Source organism: Acomys minous (assembly GCF_964271855.1).
Source record: "Acomys minous genome assembly, chromosome: 10".
Classification (NCBI taxonomy): Eukaryota; Metazoa; Chordata; class Mammalia; order Rodentia; family Muridae; genus Acomys; species Acomys minous.
The window spans coordinates 41958348-41981827 of NC_140491.1; the positions used below are offsets into that span (position 1 = coordinate 41958348).

The window sequence follows — 23480 nt, forward strand, 5'->3', positions numbered from 1 at the left end:
CACACACATCATAATACACACATCATGTATGCACATGTAGATACACACACACACAAAGTGACATGTTGAAATTAACTCTAATAGTTCAGAGGTACTCTTTTCATCCATGTATCTTCACAAATTTGGGCAAGTCATTCAAAAGGACATAATAATCAACACTTCTGTGTCCACAAGATGAAGAGCTAATGTGTTTATTAATAAGGCATGCAAGAGTTCTTACAAATTAGAAAGTCTTTTCATATATGTAAATTTCTATATAGATAAACACATACTGCAAAACTCTTACACTGGAAATCATTTAGAGGCCTTCTAAACAACACTAGACTTGTGGAAAGCATCACACAGGCCTGCTATAGCATGTTTGATCTGAAAGGAATGTAGAAATTAAAGATATATAGTATTATCGTTAGTACATTTGCTAAACCAAAGAAGCAAAAGAGAACAAAACTGTTAGGTACAAAAGCAACATTTGAGAAAAAAAAAAAAAGGAGGGGGGAGAAAGTGGAGGAGGAAGAATGATAACTTGACGCCAGGTTCCACCCATACTCATAATTACACTGTTAGCAGATTACAGCTCTCATTATAAGGAAATGATTGTCAGATCAGGTTAAGATGCCATCATGAGGAGCCTGTTTTAAATAAGAAGACATAGATCAGTTAAAGGTGAAACAGAGACAACCAAGTGAACAACAAGTGAAAGAAGGCAGACAAACTTCTGGGGCTAGCAGAGGAAATAACACTTTTAAAAAGACTGGCCAAGGGTAAGAGTGGACAAGACTCAGGTGTACCCATCATGGTCATGGCTGCCTCTGCAAACTCCACACTCCCCAGTTCAGGAACTCACTAAGCTGGTCAGAATGCAAGCACTAAAACAGTTCTCCCAGATTTTTCTCCCAAGTTTAAGGCTGACAGATAAAATTGTAAGGAAAGCTGGCAGCCTGCCAAATGCTTATGTTTATAAAGCTGGCTGTGGGCCAGGGAGAATCACATGATTTATTCTTTGCCAGTGTTGGTGAACTTCTGGTGGCTGAAAAAAAAAATCTGTATTCATTCCTGGATTACAGATGCTTTCTCAAGCAGACCCCAGGAAGCTGAGAAGTGTCCCTGGAAATATGTTGACATTAAGATAGGGAGGCTTCCAGAGAATCTTAAAATTATCTCTTTCCCATGTACCAAATATCATTAGAGACAAAGTGGAGATCACAGGTCAGACTTGAATCAGGATTCTGTATATCTTTGCGGGCATAATGAGGTCTCATTCTGTGCTATACAAGGAGAAAGGAAAATGGTGGGTGCCTTAACTGCTTTTCTATTACTGTGATAAAACACCAGGTCCGAGATACACTATAAAGGAAATTATTTAATTGAGGGCATGAGATTTTAGGGGGTTAGAGTCTATGATGGAGGAACAAGGGCATGGGTGCAGAAATAGCTGAGAGTTTCCTTCTTGAAGCACAAGTAGAAAGCAGAGAAAGAAAAAGACTGGGAACAAGATGTCTTTTGAACCTTCAACGTCTGTCCCTAGCGACACACCTCCAACAAGACCACACCTTCTAATCCTTTCCAAACAGTTCTGCCAATCAGGGACCAAGGACTCAAATATATGAGCCTATGAGGAACATTCTCACTCAGAGCACCACATTGGGTCTTTGTAAGTAGCCACAGTTGCAAGGAGACCCTGAGTATGTGAACTTTTTCCTGTCCAGAAGACACTATTTCTCAGCAGTACTTACCAACACCCTCTCCTGCTCTTGACTAGATGTGATATGAGTTGTTCCTTCAGAAACCTGCCACTGAAACTTCTCTACCATGAAGCACTGCACCCTGTCACTGTGAGAGTAACAAACCCTTTCTCCCTTAAGTTGCTATTTTTCAGAGTATTGATCATAGCAACTAGACACGAAGAAAGTTGACAAACATGACTGCTTCCCTCATCTTCTATCTTTATGCCTTTAGATCATAGTGGTTCTTAACCATTGTAATCTTAGGCATAATATTCTTATTATATGTTCATGTAAATCTTAAGTGAGTTTTGGAGAGAAAGGAGAAAGGAAGGGAGGAGGGACAGAGGGAGAGAAGGAGGGAGGGAGGGAGGGAGGGAGGGAGGGAGGGAGGGGAATGAAGAGAAAAAGGGAGAGAGAGAAGATAAAAATGAAAAACTTAGTTCTGGCTTATGATGAAAAATAGGGAGAGAAGTTAGATTTAAACCCACATTTAAGATCTGAAAATACATTTGTATTCTGTGTTTTTTCATCATGTAAAAAGAAAAAAATTACAGTTTTTTTACACATAAATACAATATACTACATACAACAAGAAGAACCATGAAACAATCAGGAATTATATTAATATTACATTCATAGTATTTTGGTTATTTGTAATTTGCAATCTTGAAGAAAACATCTTTCCTATCTTGGTAAGTCTAAAATTCTGAATGTAAATCAATATGTATCATACCTTATCTATATCAACATAAAACACCTACCTAGACCTAAAAATAACTTATCCTCTAAACAACTAACCTTAATTGTAAAACTAAGCTATCTATTCTTCAACCCCATCAGAGACTTGAGAAGGAATAAAACTCAATTACCTGAGTATACTGGAGGAAAAAAATGACAGAGACAGTTTGCTGCCTGAACAGTCATGCAAAACTCTCTATAACATTGGAGCATCATCTTCAGCCTTCTGGCTCAGTATATCTGACAGACATATTTGTGAGGCAGGAACTATCGAGGATTTGCTTACCCTGTTTAGATATTTCTATTATTTTAAAGATTCTTTGACAATAAGACAGGTTAACTCCTGGCAACACTCAGCCTACCTCAAAGAAGATGATGAGCATCAATGAACCCCCTTGTGGAGATGGCTTCAAATGTGACAAACAAGCCATTGGTCCTCATTTCTGCCTAAAAATGGGCAAGCTTGAATGTAGGCAAGAAGAAAATTCTTAATGGACAATCTTGGTGTTAAATTTTAGGGAGCAGAAAGGAGGCAATAAAGGAATAATATAATGGGGGCCTGAGCCAAATCGTTTAGGCAGTAGAGTTTTTGATGCTATAGGTAGAGTTTCATCTCACCCATCCACATACCTTCCAGGCAAAGCAAAGTGGCTTCTTCTAAAGTTTGCAAGGGGAAGAGAGATCTTACATTTCTAGGGAGCAGGTCTGCTAACGTGTAACTTACGCCACGGACAGAGGGGCATGGAACAGGTGTGGCTTATACTACATGACAGGATTTACTCTTTTTATGGGTAGGGTGATGAAGTTGGTTACTGTATGACCCAATACTACGTGACCGTATTCCTTCTGTGTCTGATACCCAGACAGTAATTGTGCTCTTGCCTTGCTTGTAGCCCTCTGCAAGGGCCGGTTATCTGGAAGGTCTGGGTTTGTTAACATTTAGTTTTTCCTCATATTGTTCTGTAAGGTGTGTCCCACATTTTTCTTTTTTGAATTATCAAAGACTGTGATGATAGATTCAGTATTCTCTGCCATTATGAAGATGCTCTAAGAAAGAAAAGCAAATACAATGTAGACAACCGAGAGAGACTCCTGTTGACCTGTAGCATCAGTGTTCACTCAGACTCTTTTCAGCCTTTCGAAGGAACCTGCGAATAAAGCAGAATCCCAAAATACTCTATAGAGCCTTGATTTTGCATAAAGGAAATAGTTTACATCGACTTAATAGTAACATATTATAAAACCTCTTGTATTAATGTCCATGCACTTTGGGGATAGGTAGGTAGTGTGCTTTTTTTCAGGTCCTGGAAGGCTTTTTGCTTCTTACTTCAGAGTTAATAGTTTTATCAGTTAAATTAGTAATTATCCCTCATCCATATTCTAAATGGGAACTTTTGGAATTCTACTTCCATCAGACATGCTTATGCACACCGATCAGTATTCTGTTGTTTGCAGTTACTGTGTTAAAGACTGTTCTTAGGAGATGCAACACACAGAGACATCACACACACACACACACACACACACACACACACACACACACACACACACACACACACACACACCTAGTCACCTCTGAAAAGGAACCCAGTGCAGACCAAAGTAATGATTGCACCATTGTCCAACATGGTGGGTCAATGGGTTTTTATTGGGTTACTAACAGGAACGTGGGTGAGGGGGTTATTACAAGAACTAGGGATAACCAAAAGCAGGCACATCATTAGAATGCCCCACTGCAACACATATGGCAGCTTATGAAAGTACCAAGCCTAGGACTGTCAGCATTGCCTGCAGGCAGCTCCTCAGGCTGAGAGTCTCTTCTCGCCGAGGCTCTGCTAAGTCTCCTCCCCTGGCATTTGTTTAGTTCTTTATACACAGCTGGAGAGGCCCCTCTGCCCCTCTAGAATCTTTCAAAAACTTTGTTCTTCAAGACACGGACCTTTTGTTTACCTGCTGAGTTTCATGAGCCCTCCTCTTCCCCTGGAGGGAATGTTTTAATTTGAAGGAAATTGCAATATATAACAACGGTGTAAAGAATAAAATGTAGGCTTATTCTCTGATAGGAAGAACAAATGCTAAAGTTTAGACTGCACAAGGATAGCTGCAGTGCGAACGCTCTGCTATGCATCACTGACAACTACAGTGAACGCACTGTTTTGGCTGTGACTTAGCAGACCCTGCCAGGTGACATACTCCCAAATTAAAGGTCAGGATGATATGTCACCATCCCTTCTTCATTTACCGGGAATAATAAAACAGCAACGACAACAACAAAACCCAAACAGATTAAAACAAAAAAAATCATTCTCACATAAGAGTCCTTCAGTTTGGTTCCTAGTAGCCCTTTTTAACTGAGAGAGAGAGATCCTCACAAACACAGCCCTCTGGGCCTCACAGGGATGGCTCTGCAGAACAGGCTGGTGCTGAGGTGAAGTCCATCCCACAAAACCAGAGGCTTTATAAATACCATAAATAACCACAAGCCAAAGTCTTCAAAGACTTCCTTTTCCTTATTATATCCTTTGACCCAACATATTAAGACTTTGAATCTCACTTTCTTTTTTCCACTCCTGTCTTTCCTTCCTTCTCTGAAGATACTGCCTGTCTGGGTTCTTATATAAGCTTTCCATATGCTCAGGACATATGGGACATGGGGACACAGCAACTCAGTCCCGCAGGTTAGGGAGACCTCAAGACAAGCCACTTTCTCAAGAGGAACCATTCCTGATGCACAGGATTTCACCTCTGAGGTGTCCTCATGAAAACGGTCTGTCTACACATGTGTGGCATTCTGTGTGCTACTTCAGTGTGAAAGTGGGGAGGACGCCTTAGCATCCCACCATGTTTTAGGCCTCTCACTCTCATACCCACTCCTTCTCACCTCGTGCTGCCATGACAAAAGCAAGTGTCCAACCTCCATCGTCTGGATCCATGTTTTCCTGGCCATCCCCTTCTCCTGGGAGACTACTCCTTCCCTGTGTCAGTTCTTTGTTGCCTTCCCCCAAGCCTCTGCTCTTGGTTCCTTCCAGCAGAATGGAACCATGTTCATCAACTTCCTCAGCAAATATTCCTTAAGCCTGCTCTTGTGCTAAAGCCTGTACTGCACTTGGAGAAAACCGAGATAACAAAGTCTCTGCCCGTTCACCCTGACTCCCCAGAATCATAAACAAATATTGCCCCCTGCTTGATCTTGTCTTAGTCTCCCTCCGTGTCAAGTTCACCTTTCTCAATAGAGTAAGCATGAGGTCATTAAATGAATACATCTATTCAAAAAGTAGCATTGTTCTAGTCACTCTTGGTAAGGGCACTAGTTTACTTTATGAGCATTTAGCCTAGGCCAGGGGATATTCCAGGGCAGTAGTGGACTGGTAATGGACTCCTCCCTTCTAATGCACAGAATGGAAGAGCTGTAGATTGACTGAATTCATACTACCCTACCACTCTCTCAATTTGTTAAATAAAGGCACTGCAGTGTCCAAAGAGCAGGCTGTCCTGCTACACCCTTGCTCAAAACCTGCAGCAGCTTCCTTGACCCTTCTGGGCTTCTTTTCCCTTTTGGCAACAGTGAAAAATCACAGTCATGTCACATCTTAAGGTCTGTGTGATGATTAACCACAGTAGTGACGCATAGGAAGCTCTCCAGCACAGATCCTGCCTCGGTACATGGTGGGTATTCAGTAAACAGTAGCTGGAAAAACATGGCCTTGGTCTATTTTCCATCCTCTCTTTTCTTACCTATAAAATGCAGGGCCCACATGTCCGGTTCAAAGACACTGTGTTTCTTTCATGTCATTTAGCTGGCTTCCCATCTGTTTAACATGCACATGTATGGCATTTTCCTAACAGCCTCTGCAGCCAGGGTCTTTTCTGAGCGCTCATTAATTCTCACATCAGCTCTGTGGGGTGAGTGCTGTCGTGATCCCACTTAAAATCAGGAAGTCAAGGCACATAGAAGTAGGTCACAGCCCAGGCAGGCTGGTTCCAACCTTGTTTTTCTTTTCGAGCAATTTTTTTCCTCTTTTTGAATATACATTTAATTAAAGTATAATTACATCCCTTATAGCTTCCTTCTCATGCATCCCTTCAAAGTCTCCTCCCTCCAAACTCTTTCCCTATCTTCCCTTTCTCACTCTCAAATTGATGGCCTCTTTTTTAAAATTAGTGTTACGTGTAAATATGTATGATATGCACAAATATATAAATACAACCTTCTGAGTCTGTTTTTCTTGTGTGACCATTTTGTATTTGATAACAAATTAGGGACTCATCCCTACGAGGGACGACTTCTCCTCCCTCAGCAGCCATCCCTTGCTTGTAGCTCCTGTCTAGAGAACCCAGGGAGATCGCTTCCCTTCCAAGACAGCATGTCTATCGATATTGCAGCTGCTCTGTTCTTGCTTTACACAGCCGTTTCTAGGAGAGACAGTTTTGCAGCAGACTTTCTGCTATTCTTTCTGGCTCTTACAACCTTTCTGCATCCTCGTCCACAGTGTTCCCTCAGCTGTAGATGCAGGCGCTGTGGTATAGATGTATCCGTTTGAGCCTTATGAAGTGGAAAATGGAAAAATGGGGGCGGAGAGTAAGACTCTGACTAGGGGAGGGACAATGGAAAAAGAGAAGGGAGGAAGAGGAGGAACAAATAACTAGGTGTGGACTGTGTGTGTGTGTGTGTGTGTGTGAGAGAGAGAGAGAGAGAGAGAGACAGACAGACAGACAGACAGACAGACAGACTGAGAGACAGAGACAGAGAGACAGACAGACAGACAGAGAGACAGACTGAGAGACAGAGACAGACAGACAGACAGACAGACAGACACAGACACAGACACAGTCAGAGACAAAGAGAGACAGAGAGAGATTCCTTCCATAAGTTCTGTTACTCTAGAAAACACTGACACTTAAAAGGATAGAAGTTATGCCACCTGGCTGGCAGTGCTCCCTACAAGAACTGTAGACTGCCAAATACCTTACAGCCACACATAAGAAACCTCCTTTTTTAAATTAAAAATACTTTATTCCATACAACATATTCGTATTGGAGTTTCTGCTCCCTCAGCTCCTCCCAGATCATCTCCAACTCCTCACCTATTCAAGTGCACACCTTCTCTTCTCTTCTCTTCTCTTCTCTTCTCTTCTCTTCTCTTCTCTTCTCTTCTTTTCCCTTATAAAACAGGCAAATAAACACAGAATTTAAATAAATAAAATCAAATAGCATGAAACACACACACACACACACACACACACACACACACACACACACACCAAAGCAAAAGCATAAAAAAAACCCAGAAACTATAAAATACAAGCAAAAGGCAAATAAGGATTTTTAAAAAGGTTTTTAAAAAATGCCCATACAAAGCAATGTGAAACAAACAGAAAACTTAGAAAAACACCATTGTGTTTGTTTTGTGTTGGCCTTCTACTGCTGGGCATGGGGCCTACCCTTAAGTGTATAAACCTCCTTTCTAACAGTTGGTCAGTATAGCTCAAGTGACTCCGAAAACATAAAACAATATAAACTATTGTAGTTGTCCTTGGTTGCCTCTCAGAGGTCAAAGGTAAGCACCTACTGCTGAAGACACCACATACTTAGGCCGCAGGACTTGGATGATTTGAGTTTGGTCTAACCTCATAACCTCCTTCCTGTGGTCTAGCTTCCATGGTATCAGGAAATATTCTGCAAGCTGCTAATGGAGGGAAGTAACTAATAATCCTTTACAGTTATGATGCCTGTGGACTACAAAATGGCTTGAGGTGCCAGGACAGCCATAAAGGTGCAACAAGTGACACTCACATAGATAGAAGCATCTAGTTGGACTTAGGGCCCACTCAACAGGAAAGAAATTACATCTGGTACTAGAGACCTAGCCAAGTTCCCAGGGATAGTCAGGCCATGCATCTCAGAAGGGAATCCATTGTTACCATTTTGCTAGCTGGTATAACTCCTTGTCTAAGCTGTAAATTTTATTCTTATACCTACAGATCAGTATAGGTATTACCACTCCTCAGAGAAGCTTCTCTTTACAGAAAATGGAGACCAACACAGAAAACTACTAGATATACTTTATTTTTCTATAGAATAGTATTATCAATATGTTTAAGCTCAGGTAACTAAAGTAGAGAGACTAATATTGGCCTCTGTGACCCCAGTGTTCCCTTAGTAACCCTGACTTAAGGCAGTGAACATCTGATGCTGTTGCTCTGGGTGACCAGGTTCCCACTAGGCTGGCTGGCCTTGGTTAGGCAAGAGCCAAGATTGAGATTAAGAAGTCTGTATCAACTGCCCCAAGAGGCCTCTGTTCTGTGTTTCCTCTGTTCCCATTCGGTCCTCGCGGGGACCTGAAGAGGCAGGTTCTGTTTCTGTCCTAGTTACGTGGCTTATTCAATATTGTGTGGACAGAAGACACAGACCTCTAATCTTGGCAAACTGGCTTACCTTCATGCCAGGCACTTGTCTCCTATCAGGCTTTCCTTGGATGTTCTGGCTGGTAATATTTGTAGACATAATCTTAGGAGTACAAGAATGTCTTAAGGAAATTATATATAATTCTCATCCTGTAAGCATGTGAACAAAGAGTTCTACACACACACAAATGGTATATATTGCGTATATGTGTGTGTGTGTATGTACATATACAAAGTGATATATGTGTATAATGATATATAATTATGAATATACAATATTCAAATTATATATACATATTTAATGCTTTTCATTTATTCTGATAAAAACAATAATGGGTATCAATATTTGTTGAAGATTAAAACTCATACAACTTTTCTAGAAATCAAACCGGGCAAAATGGGTCACATTTAAAGTCAATTTTATTTCAAAGGCTATTTCTCCTCATAGTAAGTTGCCAAGCACACAAGTCAGTATTAGTGAGCACAGGCACAATGTTATAGCATCTCCAGGCTTTCTCATCTTGCATGAATGAAACTAGACTTATCAAACTATGTCTCATTTTCCTCTCTCTCTCTCTCTGCCCCTACGACCCCCCCCTCCCCATTGCACTCTTTGAGCTGTGAATTTGAATGATTTTAGGTAAGAATTCACTCCATTTTCCTCTTCTCCTTTGAGCTTTTCTTGGCACCGAGACTACTTGTGCATGGATGAATGGACAGATGGGAGAATGGATGAAAAGATAAGAAAACATAAATGGATAAATGATGATGATACTCATTCTACTTCACCATATATGTGGACCCTTAAATCCATTATTCTTCAAAACATTGCTAAACATGAGACCCAAAGGAATGTTTCCACTCCCCTTAAGAGTGTGCATATAAGTTAGACGGGTGCTGTCTGTGACATGGACTCTGTTGTCTGCTTTTGAGCACTTTGCCTTAATAGGGCTGACTTGACTGGCCTTAGTGGATGAGGTTGAGCTCAGTCCTGATACAACTTGATGTGCTGTGGTGTCTTGGGGATGGGAGTGGGGGCTTTTCTGAGGACAAGGGGAAGGGCATGGGAAAGAGGGGAGGAGCGAGAGACTGGGAGGAAAGGAGTGAGGGGGCTACGATCAGGATATAAAGTGAATATATAAATTAATTTTTTTTAAAGAATGTGCACATAACACCTGTCTTATCGAGCTTCTATTGTTATGAAGAGACACCATGACTAAGGCAACTTTTATAAGAGAAAACATTTAATTGAGGCAGCCTTCAGTTTCAGAGGTTTAGTCCGTTATCACCATGGTGGGAAGCATGGCGGCATGCAGGCAGACATGGTGCTGGAGAAGAAGCTGAGAGGTCTACATCTGGATGCATCCACAGGCAGCAGGAAGGGACAGCCACTAGGCATGGTTTGGGCTTTTGATAACCTCAAAGCCTACCTCCAGTGACACACTTCCTCAACCAGGCTACCCATCCTAATTCTTTCAGGTAGAGCCTGCCACTCCCTGATGACTAAGCATTCAAATCCATGAGGGGGGGCAGTCTCATTCAGATCACCAGGATACCTGAGTAGAGATGAGAGCTACAAAGTCTCACAGAGGACAACATATGTGCGTTTCGTTACTTTGTATAAAGTCCTTATAGCATGCCTTACCCTAGCCAAGTGCAGGCTGGTCAGGTGTGAAGCATGAAGCTGGGTCCCGTAGTGAGAACCCCTGCTTATCATCTTTTAATTAACATCTCCTCCCCCTGGAATGCTTTCTGACCTGGAATCCGGTGCTATATATAATCGGCACAATGCGATTTAAGAATCCAAGCAACCAAATCGGCCTAAGGGAGCGAGTGAGACTGAGCAGCGCAATACTTTCTCCATTGCCATACCAAATGCACTTCGACCACGGGTCATATACCTGCCACACAGCCAATAATGGTACACACTTTTACATTTGAGCAACTGTCTCTTCAGAAAGGGTCTTGAGGTGGTCCTAATGAGGTAACACTTGACAACATCAATAAATGTCTAATAAGTGTTGTTTGTGGCTGCCGTTGTTCATGGGCTTTTTGTTTTGTTTTGAAGTCTATAAACCTTTCTGCTGAAAGCTTTTGTTTGAGTATGTTAAACCTACAAAAGCTTCAGGAAAACTCTTTTCCCCATTAGGACTTATCTCCATTATTGGAGGGCCTCAGACCTTGCCAAACCCTTTGCTAGCACAGTGCCTTAATTAGCTTTACTACAAGTGCCCCGTGACTGGCAGGCACCTGCTGTTCCACAAGTGCCAGCTGAGTGGGTGTGATTGGTTCTGCAGAAAGCATTTCAGTGGTGGCGTGAGGCAGCCTTGGCAGAGGCTCCAGGCCTTTAATGCTTCTCCAGACCCGAAATGAGGAGGGAGGGGGGGAGGGGGGGAGGGGGGAGGGGGGGGAACTGTCTTTCAGCAGGTGAAATTGCTTTTCCAAATTGGGTAAGCTTGGATTGTTTTTCTGTTCCCCTCTCCTAATTAATTCTAACTTACTGTGAATGTGCAGCAGAATTCTAGAACACGTCACTGTACAGACATCACTGGGAGGATAGAGACCTTCTGCTAACTCGTGTGCATTACAGGAAAAACTCCACACCCCGAAAACAGCCCCCAAATCGCAGTTGAGGTGGCATTTCCAGCCTAGGAGACAGTATAAACGTCATAGAATCACATTTCCTCTACTCTCCTTGGAGCTATTATGTATATTGGATCTGTCCTGGATTCAGTCACAGAGCAGTGACTCAGCAGCTTCTTGCTGATTAGCTGAAGAAGTGAGTAACATAACGCCGTGGAGCAAAGCCTCACTGTATTTGAAGAAATAGTTGAGGAGCAGGACATGGTTGATCATCTCTAGCACCCTAGAGCTCTGGAAGCTGATGCAGGAGGATTACAGTGGATTCCCATAGGCGGTCTAAGCTCCAGAGGGGACCCCAATCTCAAAATAAAATATAAGAAAATAAATAAACATTAGGATACATGGGATAGAAAAACATATAGGTAGGCAAACCCACAGGACTGGATAACCACCATTAATGAGTGGGTTACCTTAAGCCTAGAGGAAGAAGTCTACGGCCAAAAGGCTTTATGGCTTTCTGTGTTAGCAGCAATAACTTCAGTGGAAACAGGATTACTCCCAAAGGCCAAACAGTTGCCTAAGAATTCCTACTCGTTGGTTACAAGGAAGCTACAGCTCCAGGGTACTTGTATCACCATGCCACCAATGCAATGCAGGCCTTGAAATGCCTTAGAATTTAGAATACTGTGCCACAGTTGATAGCTGCAGAAACACTGCACTGGCTGCTGTTCATACTTGAAAAGGTACTGGTGGTATTTTACAAACTCAGTGTGAGCTAACCATCTAATAAGGATTCTTTATATTATTAATGTGATAAAGCAAAACCACAAAGGCACAATCTTCATCAGCCTTAAGTGTGCATTAGTGAGGCTTGGCAGACAGGAGTGCATGCTGCTTTACAGCCGACCCACAATCAACCACCAGCACCCACACCAGGCTGCCTATGGCTGTCTGTAAGATGCGTCTCAGGAGATCCTACCCCCTCTTTTGGCTTCCCCAGGCACTTTCATGAACATGCATACACGTATACATGCATACAAACATACTTCTGTACATACAGACAAGCAGATGCATATGCATAAATTAGAAAATAATAAATAAATCTTTGTAACATTATACAAAATTGAGATATATACACTCTGTACAGATCTCTCAGGCTTTTCCAACTTGGATAACTATACTTTATAACCAATTTATCTCTCCCTTTCTCTATCCCCTGTACCCCTGACAGCCACTATTCAATTCTCTGTGATTTGAGTTTTTAACCATTAGATGGCCCATGTAAATGGAATTATGAGTTAAGGTTTATTTTATGACTGCATATTTTACTTAACAGAATCTTCCAAAGGTTTATCCATATTCTAACATGCTTTATAGTCCTTTATTTCTTAAGGCTGAGTGTCCTTTTCGTAGTACATTCAGTCATCAGAAATTTAGGTAGCCCATGAACCTTGGCTATTTGGGACAGTGATACAATAAATATGGGTATACATATATTTATTTGAAACCTACTTTAATCTTATTTGTAGAGTTTAATGTATACTCAAAAATAAGGTCATGGCTTATATGGTAATTCTCATTTAATTATTTGAGGAGCTACCATACATTTTTTCATAATTATTGTCTCGTTTTTATATTAACATTCCTATGCTTGAGCATTTCATACCTGTATACAATGAAGCATTGTCACTTACTCCCCCATCTGGATGCATCGGCTTCCCCATGAATTCTCTCCAGCATGGCCTGCTCCCATCTTCCTGTCTGTTTGGCTTTGTTGATAACCTGCTAGTCCAATTAGTGCCATCCATGTGTGCACGGGTGTGGGATGATCCGCTGGAGCATGGGAAACCTACCAGTGGCCACGCATTAAAGAAGAAGAACCCTTCATCCTCCAGCTGCTGTCAGCTACTAACTGCATCTCAGGACCTGGAGAGCGCTTACCCTATCAGTTCTGAAATGTCAGTTGGGCTGATCATGTGATCATGGGCAGGGTTTGGGAAGGTAGCTGTGGCTGGTGCAAGCTCATGAGGATGACAGACTTGTCGAGTCCAGACTTTTGCATTTCAGATCTCTTCTCTCCCCATCTTTCAGTTTTTATATTCTTTCTGCTGCTCCTTCCTAGGCCTTCCCTGTGCCCTGGTGGCGATTCAGAGAAATATGTGGAAAAATATGTCACATTCAGACCTGAGCACTCAATCATCTATTCTTAGTACTTTGGCTGTAAATACAGCTATCCATTGACTGCCTCCCACTGCAGGGGGGCAGGGGGGGGGAAGCTTCTCTGACCAAGGTTGAAGTTGAGAACAGCCCAGTTCTATTAGTTTAAACATAAATATTTATAAAGACAATTTGACAATGTAACCATTTAGCAAAATATTAATAGCAGTTTTTAACACTAGGGCCTGTAATTACCCCAGCCACAGGCTTTTTTCTTATCAGAATTACAGTACCGGACATTGTCTTTTCTGGGACAGGCCCAGATCTAATCAGAATGTGGTTAGTTAACCAACAGTAGTCACACTATTATTGCGCGGGTGGGCACATCTTGACCATTGATGTCTCCCACTCCCCCGGCAGTCTGCATGGCACCCTCCAGATCTATGAAAGCTGGGTAGCATGTATGTTTGCCTATCAGTTTGAGATTGATGTATTCATTTCCTTCAGCCACAGTGTGTGGTGTCTTTAGCAGTATAGAGCCTTACCATATAACCTTTGTTGTTTTGGAGACCTCTGGGACCTCACTTACCAGTAACCTCTAGGGAGGTACTCCATGACTTGCACTGTGATTTTTCATTAACTAACATAGTATTTTGTTTTTAATGAGTTGGTATTTATCTACCTACATAGGGTAATTCCACTCCCCCCGCTTTAAGTTATATTTTGAAATTAGCTTACTAGTGAATTTACACAAAGCATTTTTATGTATCTTGAGTTTTCGTTAACCTATCCGCTGTTTTCTCCTCTTCCCCAAACCCTGTCCCTCCCCAACCCCACTTGGTTATTTTATTCCCAGTTTTGCTCTTTCTTATTGATCACATGTATTCCACTATCCTTCCAATTATACACTTTTTGACTGAGTTGTAAAATTGTAGGCTTTCGTGTGGGTTTTCACATGGCCTTCCCTTGTCTTAACCTTCCCCTGCTCCATTTCCTTTATAGCCTCCTCATCCCTTTCTGCTTTCCACCCCCAGTCCCAGTATTCCCACTGTCTACTTCCATTGCAACTACCATTTCCTACTCTCCTTCCCTTAACATGTACCTTCCCCCAAAAGACCCCTTTCTAGTTGCTTAGTGTCTTATAGTTAGGGTCCCTATTGCCGGGATAAAACACCATGACCAAATGACACTTGGGAGGAAAGGCTTCGTTTCACCTCCACTTCCACATTATGGTACATCACTGCTGGGACTCAAGGCAGGAACATGGCTCAGGCTGTCTCCCCTCCACGAGTGCTGCTGTCCTGTGGCAGTTACCCCCATGGTACTGCCATCTGCAAGATTCTGGCTTGTGCCTTCGAGGATGTAGGCTCTCCCGGGCCCTCTTCTATGACGCCAAGCCTCAACTTCTCTCCATGACCCATAGGGCACTTACTGAAAGGGAGGCTCCACTTTCACCCCCTCCTGGCCTCTCGCAGTGCCCAGCCTCAGCTGTTCTCCATGACTCTTCCTGCCTTCAAAACCAGCACCACCTGCGGGTGATTCTTATACCAAGTTCAGCTGGTGGCACGAGACGCAGCCTTGGCCTCCTTTGTCCCACAGCTTCTGCGTGCTGACCCTGAGAAAACAGTCCCAGAAGATTTGGTCTCAGCGATGCTGATCTCCTTTTAATTGCAGCTGACTTCTCAGCCACTGTGGACCAGAATCAACTGTCCTAGTAAACCAAACTTTCTACTACATTGGTTTTAATTAATCTCTTGTTAATTGCAGCTGATTCTTTCACCTCAGATGACCAGATATCACAGAGTCTTAACACGAAAATATTGCACAAATGGCCCTGATAGAGTCTCAAATTTTACTACCTACCATTCTTCCACTTCATATAAGAAACCACGTTGACAGATATTTTAATGGAAATCTGGTAATGATGACTGTGCTTTGCTTATCTTCATCCGTAAGTTTTTACTTCTTCCTCTGTTTATAGCAGTGGTTCTCAACCTTCCTAACGCAGCAACCCTTCAATACAGCGCCTCATGTTGTGGTGACCACCCCCCCAACCGTAAATTATTTTTTTTGCTATTTCATGACTGTAATTTTCCTAATGGTATGAATTGTTATGTAAATGTCTGATATGTAGGATATCCAACATGCAGCCCGCAAAGGGGTCGCAAACCACAGGTTGAGAACCACTGGTTAAATTTTTTTTTATTTAGTTTAGATAAACAACAATTGTGTGTCTTTGTGGGTCCTTGTTACGTTTTAGAAATAGGTACGCTAGTCAGTGATTCCGTTACCACACCACTGTGTCTTTTTTTGTGGATGAAAGGTATTAGCATCTCTTCTCTAAGTAATTTAAGAATTACATATATTACAGTGTTAGGAACCATGGTTACCATCAGGCAACATGAAAAGTTATTCCTTCAGTTTAGCTGAAACAGGGCATCTTTTGATTAAAATCTTCCCTTTCTCTCCCCCTTCTGTATCCCATAGTGTGTGTATGCATGTATGTGTATACATACACACACACACACACACACACACATATATACATATATATGTATATATATATATATATATATATATATATATACACTCTATGATTTTTTTCTGTGTTCTTCCACTGACAGACATGTAGACTGTCTCTGTGTGCTGGCTTCTGTGAGTGCCTTGAGAGAGCAGATAGCCCTTTAGCTCACATGTGCCCTGCCCTCTGCACATGCATCCTTCATGGGAATGGCTGACCCTGTAGTTCCTATTTGATGAGCCTTCATGCTTTTTCTTCAGAATGATTACTAACTCACATTCCTGCCAGCTGTAGCAGTATTTCTTTTTCCCATATATCTTCCTCAACTTCCTTTATCATCTTTCAAAGTAATAACCACTGTAACAGGTGTGGTGAGGTACTGTGGTTTTCATTGTCAGTTCCTTGATGATTTGAGTTGTTGGCCAGTTTTGATATATCTGTTGGTATATAAATCAAAAAACTGGTTTTGTTTGTTTAAGATAGCATTTCACACTGCAACCTAGGTTGTTCTAGAACTCACTACATAGTCCTACTTGGTATCAGACTTGAAGCAATCCTGATTTATCCTACTGAACACTCATATTACAGATGTGAGTCACTGTGCCTGGCTTCTATTGACTGTATGTTCAGACCCTTTGGCCATTGTTTAACTGAGTTATTTATGTACTGTTGTTTGAATTCCTTATGTAGTCTATATTTTTGTCTCTGTATTGTGTGGTTTTAAGCATTTCTTCCAACTCATCTCTGGTCTCTTCTTTTTTTCTTAGCTATATAGAGGCTATTTAGTCTGATCTGGTCATATTTGTTTCTTTTTGCTTTTATAATTTTATATTTTTAATCAAGGAGAGCAAAAATTGCAAAGCATTGGTAATAAAAGCTTAATAAAGCTCAAATAAATTAAAATGTATTCACTGTTGAACATTGAAAGTATTAGTGTTATTAATATGTGCATAACACCCAAAGAAACCCACAGATTCAATGCAATCAAAACTTCAAAGACACAGAAGAAGCAACCTTAAGATTTACATGAAACTACAAAAAGACCCCCCCCAATAAACCAAGCCCCTTGAGAAAAAAATAAAACTAATAGCTGAAGACCGCACACACCATGAATTCAAAATACAGTATAATAGGTTATAAAGCTATTATAACCAAACCAGCACACATAAAACAGTGTGGTGAATGAGGCAGGACAGAAAGGTCAGAAATATACTCACCAATTTACAGTCACCTGATTTTTAGCAAAGACACCAAGTGCATTTAATAAGTAAGAGTTTCTTCAGTAAATGGTGCTAGGAAAACTGAACATTCATGTATAGAAGAATAGAATTGGAGTTTTATCTCCCCGCATACACAAAAATTAGCTCAAGATTCATTTAGTCTGAACCCAGGGTGCCTGCACAAACAGCTGTACCAACCAAGGGCAATTCATGCAGTAAATCTAGACATCCCACCCCTGTTCAGATCTAGCCAATAAACAGCTCATTCTCCATGGTTGTGGGGAGAGCAGGGACTGCCTCTGACATGAACTCTGGTGCCCCCAATCTGATCACTTCCCCTTGGTGAGGAGGCCCAGTGGCACTCAGAGGAAAGGGAAGCAGGCTATCCAGATGAGAGCTGATAGACTGTGGTCATATGATGGGGGACAAGGTCCCCTTGTATCAGAGGTCCAGGGGGGAAGGGAATAGAGTGAAAGAGGGAGGGAGGGGGAACGGGAAGATACAAGTGACATGTAATCTGTGTAAGTAATAAGTAAAAAATAAATTAAATTAAAATGTAAAAGATGGATTTAAAAACCTAGAAGTATATCTGTTCTTCACTCAACTTTGACAAGTGAAATTGATCAAGAAAATCATCCATTTCCCTTAGCTCTTCAAATTTTGTGGCATATATGCCTTCAAAGTAGGATCTTATGATTCTTTGTATCTCTTCAGTGTCTGTTGTTATGTCTCCTTTTTCATTTCTGATTTTGTTGATTTCAATACTGTCTCTCTGCCTTTTAGTTAGTTTGGCTAACGGTCTGTCTATCTTGTTGATTTTCTCAAAGAACCAGCTCTTGGTTTTGTTGATTCTTTGGATTGTTTTCTAGAGATTTATTTTGTTGCTTTTCTCAGTACACAGTATTCTGGCATTTTAACTTATTTGTTATTGTAAACTGGACATTTGAAAAACAACAACAACAACAACAACAACAAAATAAAACAACACACAAACCAGCAAGCAAAAATCCCCACTCATGCTCCCAGACTTTACAGCATAGCATTTTATGAGTTCTTCAGAATAGTAAGTCCATATGCAGATCTTGGGACAGCTCAAACTTTGCCCATGCTTGTATCTTCTCTGGCCTCATATAATTATAGTATTGTTTTTCAAGTAGCTTATAATTTCTTCCTCCCTCTGGTGTCTGTCTATGGTACTGCAGTTCTCTAGGCTCCCTTCATCTCGGTAACTTCCCAGGTATCAGAACTGTGTTACTTCATACTCCCAAGTCTGACCAAAACCCAGTCATGCAAACCTATGCAGAAAGCCAAAGCATTACTCGCCCTTCCCACTCTTTTGAATGCCCGCCCCCCATGGATAATCTGTAAGCTGGTACTTACTCCTGATTGTGTCCGCCGTGCTAAGTCTCTGTTGGTGGCAACGCCGCGTCTCTGAGTTCTGGAGCAACCAGCTCTTAATTTTTCTTTCTTCAGCTCCTGCCATCTATCCACATCCACTGGCTCCCTAAGAACCCTCCTGTCATCACTCCAGACAGGTAGTCCTTGTCCAGGCAACCCTTCTTAAAAGCTGGAGAGTGGCCTTATGATTCCTTCTCCTTCCTCCCAAGGGAGATCTGAGCTGTACTGGCCCTGGGAAAAAGGATGAAGTGCTTGAAATGAATTGGCTATTTTAGTTCTTGTTTATATGGCTGCTCTTGCTTTTGTGGTCTGCGTACTACGACATCCTACCTGATCCCTGGCATTCTCATTAAAGCTTTGCGGGCTTCAGACAGATAGTAAGTCATTGCCTCTATAGACAAGGACCAGGGCTTCGTATTCCTCCATATTACTGTCAGAAAAGAATTATTCGACTGGGACAGGTAATTTTGGACTCTGTTGTCTTCACCCTGAATTTTACATATTTACTCGTGAAGCTAAAACAAATGGACTTAATGAAAATTCAGAAGAAGAAAGGAAAAGATGAATGGTTGAGGAAAAAAACTTGAGGGTGTTCTAAGAAATGTAGTTTGCAATAATCAAGACAAACATATTCTTAATATTCAACTGAGGGCAACAGGCCTAGTTCCTGATGCCTCATCTGTTCACGTGAGTGTCAGTCACTTCAGAAAATGCTTGAAGGTTTACACACAGGATAAGGGGATGGAAGGAGAGGAAGGAGAATATGAACATAAAAATAGTACTACGCATGTGAGAATATATATGTATTAAGTAGCTTATGCTTCTTTTATCACGTATAGCAAACCATCAATTTCAGCAGCTCAAATATATGTGGTGTTTACTTATCAACTATCCTTCAATAAATCTGAAAATAAGAGAAAATGTGGCTTGAAAAGCAAGCTAATATCTCTCCCTTTGAACCCTCATTAAAATGGATAAAAATAATCATTTTAAATAATTTTAGATAAGAAAGAATTTTTAAAAGTGATGGTTTTCAGGAGGTTTTAGGATAGATGCCTGGCAAAGTGGTAGCAGCTAAATATTGATCCCTAGGGCTAGGACAGGCATCAGGCAGGTCCGGAACCCCACTAGGCTAGCAAATTGGGGGCAGACTCCACTGCACTCCAGAATACAGAATGAGCTGATGACTGACTGTTGCATATCTGAGCAGGAAGCCCACATGACCCTTTCTCCCAGGGAGCCATGCTGCTAACCTCAGAAGGGTGGCTCCAGATATCAGACATGGCTAAGTCAGCAGCGAACAGATAGTGTGTTCCATGTGATGCAAGCGGGCTCGGTGCCTTCTCCTCCTGTTCCACTTTGCACCCTGAGACCCCACTCCCTTCTGTGTAGGGTATGCTGACTTAGGAGAGGAATCTGCACAGGTGGGTATGTGCAGTTGTGTCCTGACAGCTAACCAGATATCTACCCATTCCAAGGAATCTTGTAAGTGTGTGAACACTCTCCCCCTCCAAAGCAATATACTGTAAGCAGTCAGCCAAGGAGCACAGATATAGGGTAAAATGAGATCATAAGAGACAGACGGTGGGAGGTGAGGTGGAAAGAAAGCTAGAGGGAGAGAGACTCTTAGGAAAATATAACACGTAAAGTTAAAAATAATGAAAACAAAAATATTATATATGCAGTGCTGTCAAGGAGAAAATGAAAATATTCCCAAGAAAGAAGAGCATATTGCTGGCTTTTAAAATACATAGAAATCTTGGAAATCAAATATGCTTGCAGCATACTTTAACACTCAGAAAAAGGTGGGCATGTGAATAAGGAAATTTCCAAGAAAGAGGCATGAACATTAGAGGGGGAAAGAAAATGAACCATCAGTTCAAGATCCTCTGTGTTCAACTGAAATCCTCCATGTTCAGAGAGGAAAAATGAAGAGGGAAAATAAAAGTAAGAAAAAAGGTGAAAAGGTAGAATTAGACATTTCTTTGGGTTGCAGGAATGCAAATGCCTCAGAAAAGGGGTGAAAGGAGCATGTCCTGCTACACCATGGACTATCTGGGCACCTGGGCGAGAGGACACTGCAGGCCAGCAGCAGAGAATGTTGAAGGCTGAGCCTCAGTGGGGTTAGTATCCCATGGGCACAGTGACAGACTGGGCATGGGCAGGCCCGAATGCTTCCGGTATTTTGGAATTGGTTACTTATTTTTCTCTGTACCCACATACAGTGTAATAGGATAAAGACATTTTAAGATCCGAATGTCTTTAGGTTCAAACATCTTCATGTACAGCTTGTTCCATAAACAGGAAATCAGCAGAGTTGGGGCGGGGCGGGGGGGGGGGGTGGAGCGAATTTCCTGGAAGTTCATCTAGGAAAAGAGAGTTAGGTAAGAAGACAGTAGTTGCCCAATGCAGGAGGACAGTGTGGCGCTTCTCGTTCGGAGCTGGGCACAGGGGGAAAAACTTCAGAACTGCTCGTTTCCTGTTTAAGAATTTTGAACCACAGTTGCCTTCCGGTAATAGAAACTGAATATGCTGTTGAAGATGTACTACCGAGGTGGGTAGAAGACGATTCAAGTCTCAGGCTGCAGTTCTGTGGGCGTAATAGAGAAGAAAAATCACACACGCTTGTGCCACGCGCACGCGCGCACACACACACACACACACACACACACACACACACACACGCCTCTTCCTGTGGCGGCTGCTGGAGTGGAGGTGCTAACCAAGACCCATTCACAACTAGGCTCTGAAGGGATGCTTTGAGTTTATGTTTGGCCCTCTCTTTATGCAAAAATATAACAAAGAACTTTGAAAATATAGGAGATTGTTGTGGTCTGTCGCAGTCCCAGGAAATAAAAGGCGTCACTTTTAGAAGAGAAAATGAAAGATTAGGAAAAACTGTGGCGACGGTTAGTATTTTATCTTAAAAAAAAAAAAAGAAAAGATGATATTTTTTGCATATACATTTTTGCTTGCAAATACACTTTTAATTTTTTTTGCAATAAGTCTGTATTACTGATAAAATTTATAATTGTTTTACAGATACACACACACACACACATACACAATTCTCATAAAGACAATGGGATGGTTTCCTTGTAGCGTGGGGCCACATCAATTCTATGCTCTCGAGCTCATGAAGCGTGCTTGAATCACTAAACCAGAGAGCATCCAGATTAGACCTGAGGTACTAGAGGGCAGCAGCGTGCACTGGCTCCAGCCCTGGAAAGTTCTAGTAATGGTTGGACAGGACTTGACTATGAGTAGCTGAAGACATGATGCGGGAAGTTGGGCTCTGTACCTAGGACCTTCCTCTTTAATATATATATATATATATATATATATATATATATATATATATATATATAAATTTATTCATAGTACATCTCAATTGTTATCCCATCCCATTACTCCCCTCCCCTATGACTGTGACTGAGGGGGACCTCCTCCCCCTGTATATGTTCATAGGGTATCAAGTCTCTTCTTGGTAACCTGCTCTCCTTCCTCTGAGTGCCGCCAGGCCTCCCCATCCTCTTAAATGTATTCCAATCAAGTGGGAATGAACAAATGAAGCTTTGACTACAAGGAGGAAGGGAAGAGAACCGAGTCCTTCAGAATCAAAGAACCGTGATCAGTGGGTTACAGACAAAAGCAGGTTTTACTTTCAGCAGGTGTAGCTGCCCAGGGAGCTGCTGTTAGTGTTAGGATTTCATTGTCATCATCTCTGAGCCACGGCTGGATTTCTGTTCTGGATGGGCGACCGATATCCCATATCTTGGTCTAAGGGCCACATACAGAGATGCTTCCCTGTGGAGATGCAGAATGGGCATAATATGCCTTTGTGCTGGTCCTACCTGTTTTGCATTGTCCACACGAAGAGCCAGAAAGGGACTCGAGCTTTGATCTAACAGCGACCTCTCCTATTCCAGAATGAATAAGTTATCTCTTGTACCTCAGTAAGGACAAGGTCATTTTCTCATGCTAGGGAAGTTCAGCAAGTCTCCAGAAATGCCTAGAAAATAGACGCTTCTTAAACAGAATAGGGAGCTAGGGAATCGGGAAGCATCATTCTGCCACCTCGGGTCCACACCAAAATGTGAAAGACCACACTTGCTTGAGAGAACCAGAACTGGACCAGCCATATGACAGCCTTCCTCTCATGGCATGTCACACAGAGCCTGCTTTTGAGGGGCATGTGTGTGTGTGTGTGTGTGTGTGTGTGTGTGTGTGTGTGTGTGTGTGTGTGTGTGTTGCCTCTTACAGACCGGCTAATCCTCGATGTCCTCTACTATGCTTTCCTAGGCCTCCCTCAGCTCACAGGCAGATCTTCAGAAGAAGAAGCGGCGGGCACCAGCTCCTCCTCCACCACAGCCACCACCACCAAGTCCTGTGGTCCCCAACCGCAAGGAGGCTAAGGAAGAGAACAGGAAGAGCACAGTGGGTAAGTGACTGTGGCCTGCTTCTCTGCATGTCTCTGGGATGCCTGCCTTAACACACAGGTCTTTAGCTCTGTTGTTAACCTCGGCAGTGGACTCCCTGCTAATTGCATTAACCCAGAAAATGTGTATGCTAGAGAAAGAAAGTCTGGAAATGATTAGCTCTGACTTTCCTCGATATCTTATTTACACTGAGGAAGACCTTGAGGAGGTGAAGATGGTGACAGGATGGCTTGTGGTTAAAGAACCCAGGAGAAGGTGACAAGTGGAGCTCGTGTGAGTGGCGGTGGCATGTGTC

General features: G+C 42.0%; 1 protein-coding gene and 1 long non-coding RNA gene across 19 annotated transcripts in view; one reads left to right on the forward strand and one right to left on the reverse strand.

Moving 5' to 3' along the window:
* Positions 1 to 23480, forward strand: part of COBL (cordon-bleu WH2 repeat protein) — a 244509-nt gene that overhangs the window by 144990 nt on the left and 76039 nt on the right. For all 18 annotated transcript variants that reach the window (XM_084798316.1, XM_084798317.1, XM_084798307.1 and 15 more), the window contains one exon: positions 23049 to 23187. In XM_084798316.1, the coding sequence (XP_084654442.1) occupies positions 23049 to 23187 (139 nt within the window). The remainder of the gene's footprint in view (positions 1 to 23048; positions 23188 to 23480) is intronic.
* LOC311606926 lies at positions 2141 to 13579 on the reverse strand. Its single transcript, XR_014782469.1, has 4 exons — positions 13392 to 13579; positions 11681 to 11810; positions 7548 to 7623; positions 2141 to 3610 (listed from the first exon to the last, which is right to left on the reverse strand). It is a non-coding gene; the product is annotated as an uncharacterized lncRNA (long non-coding RNA).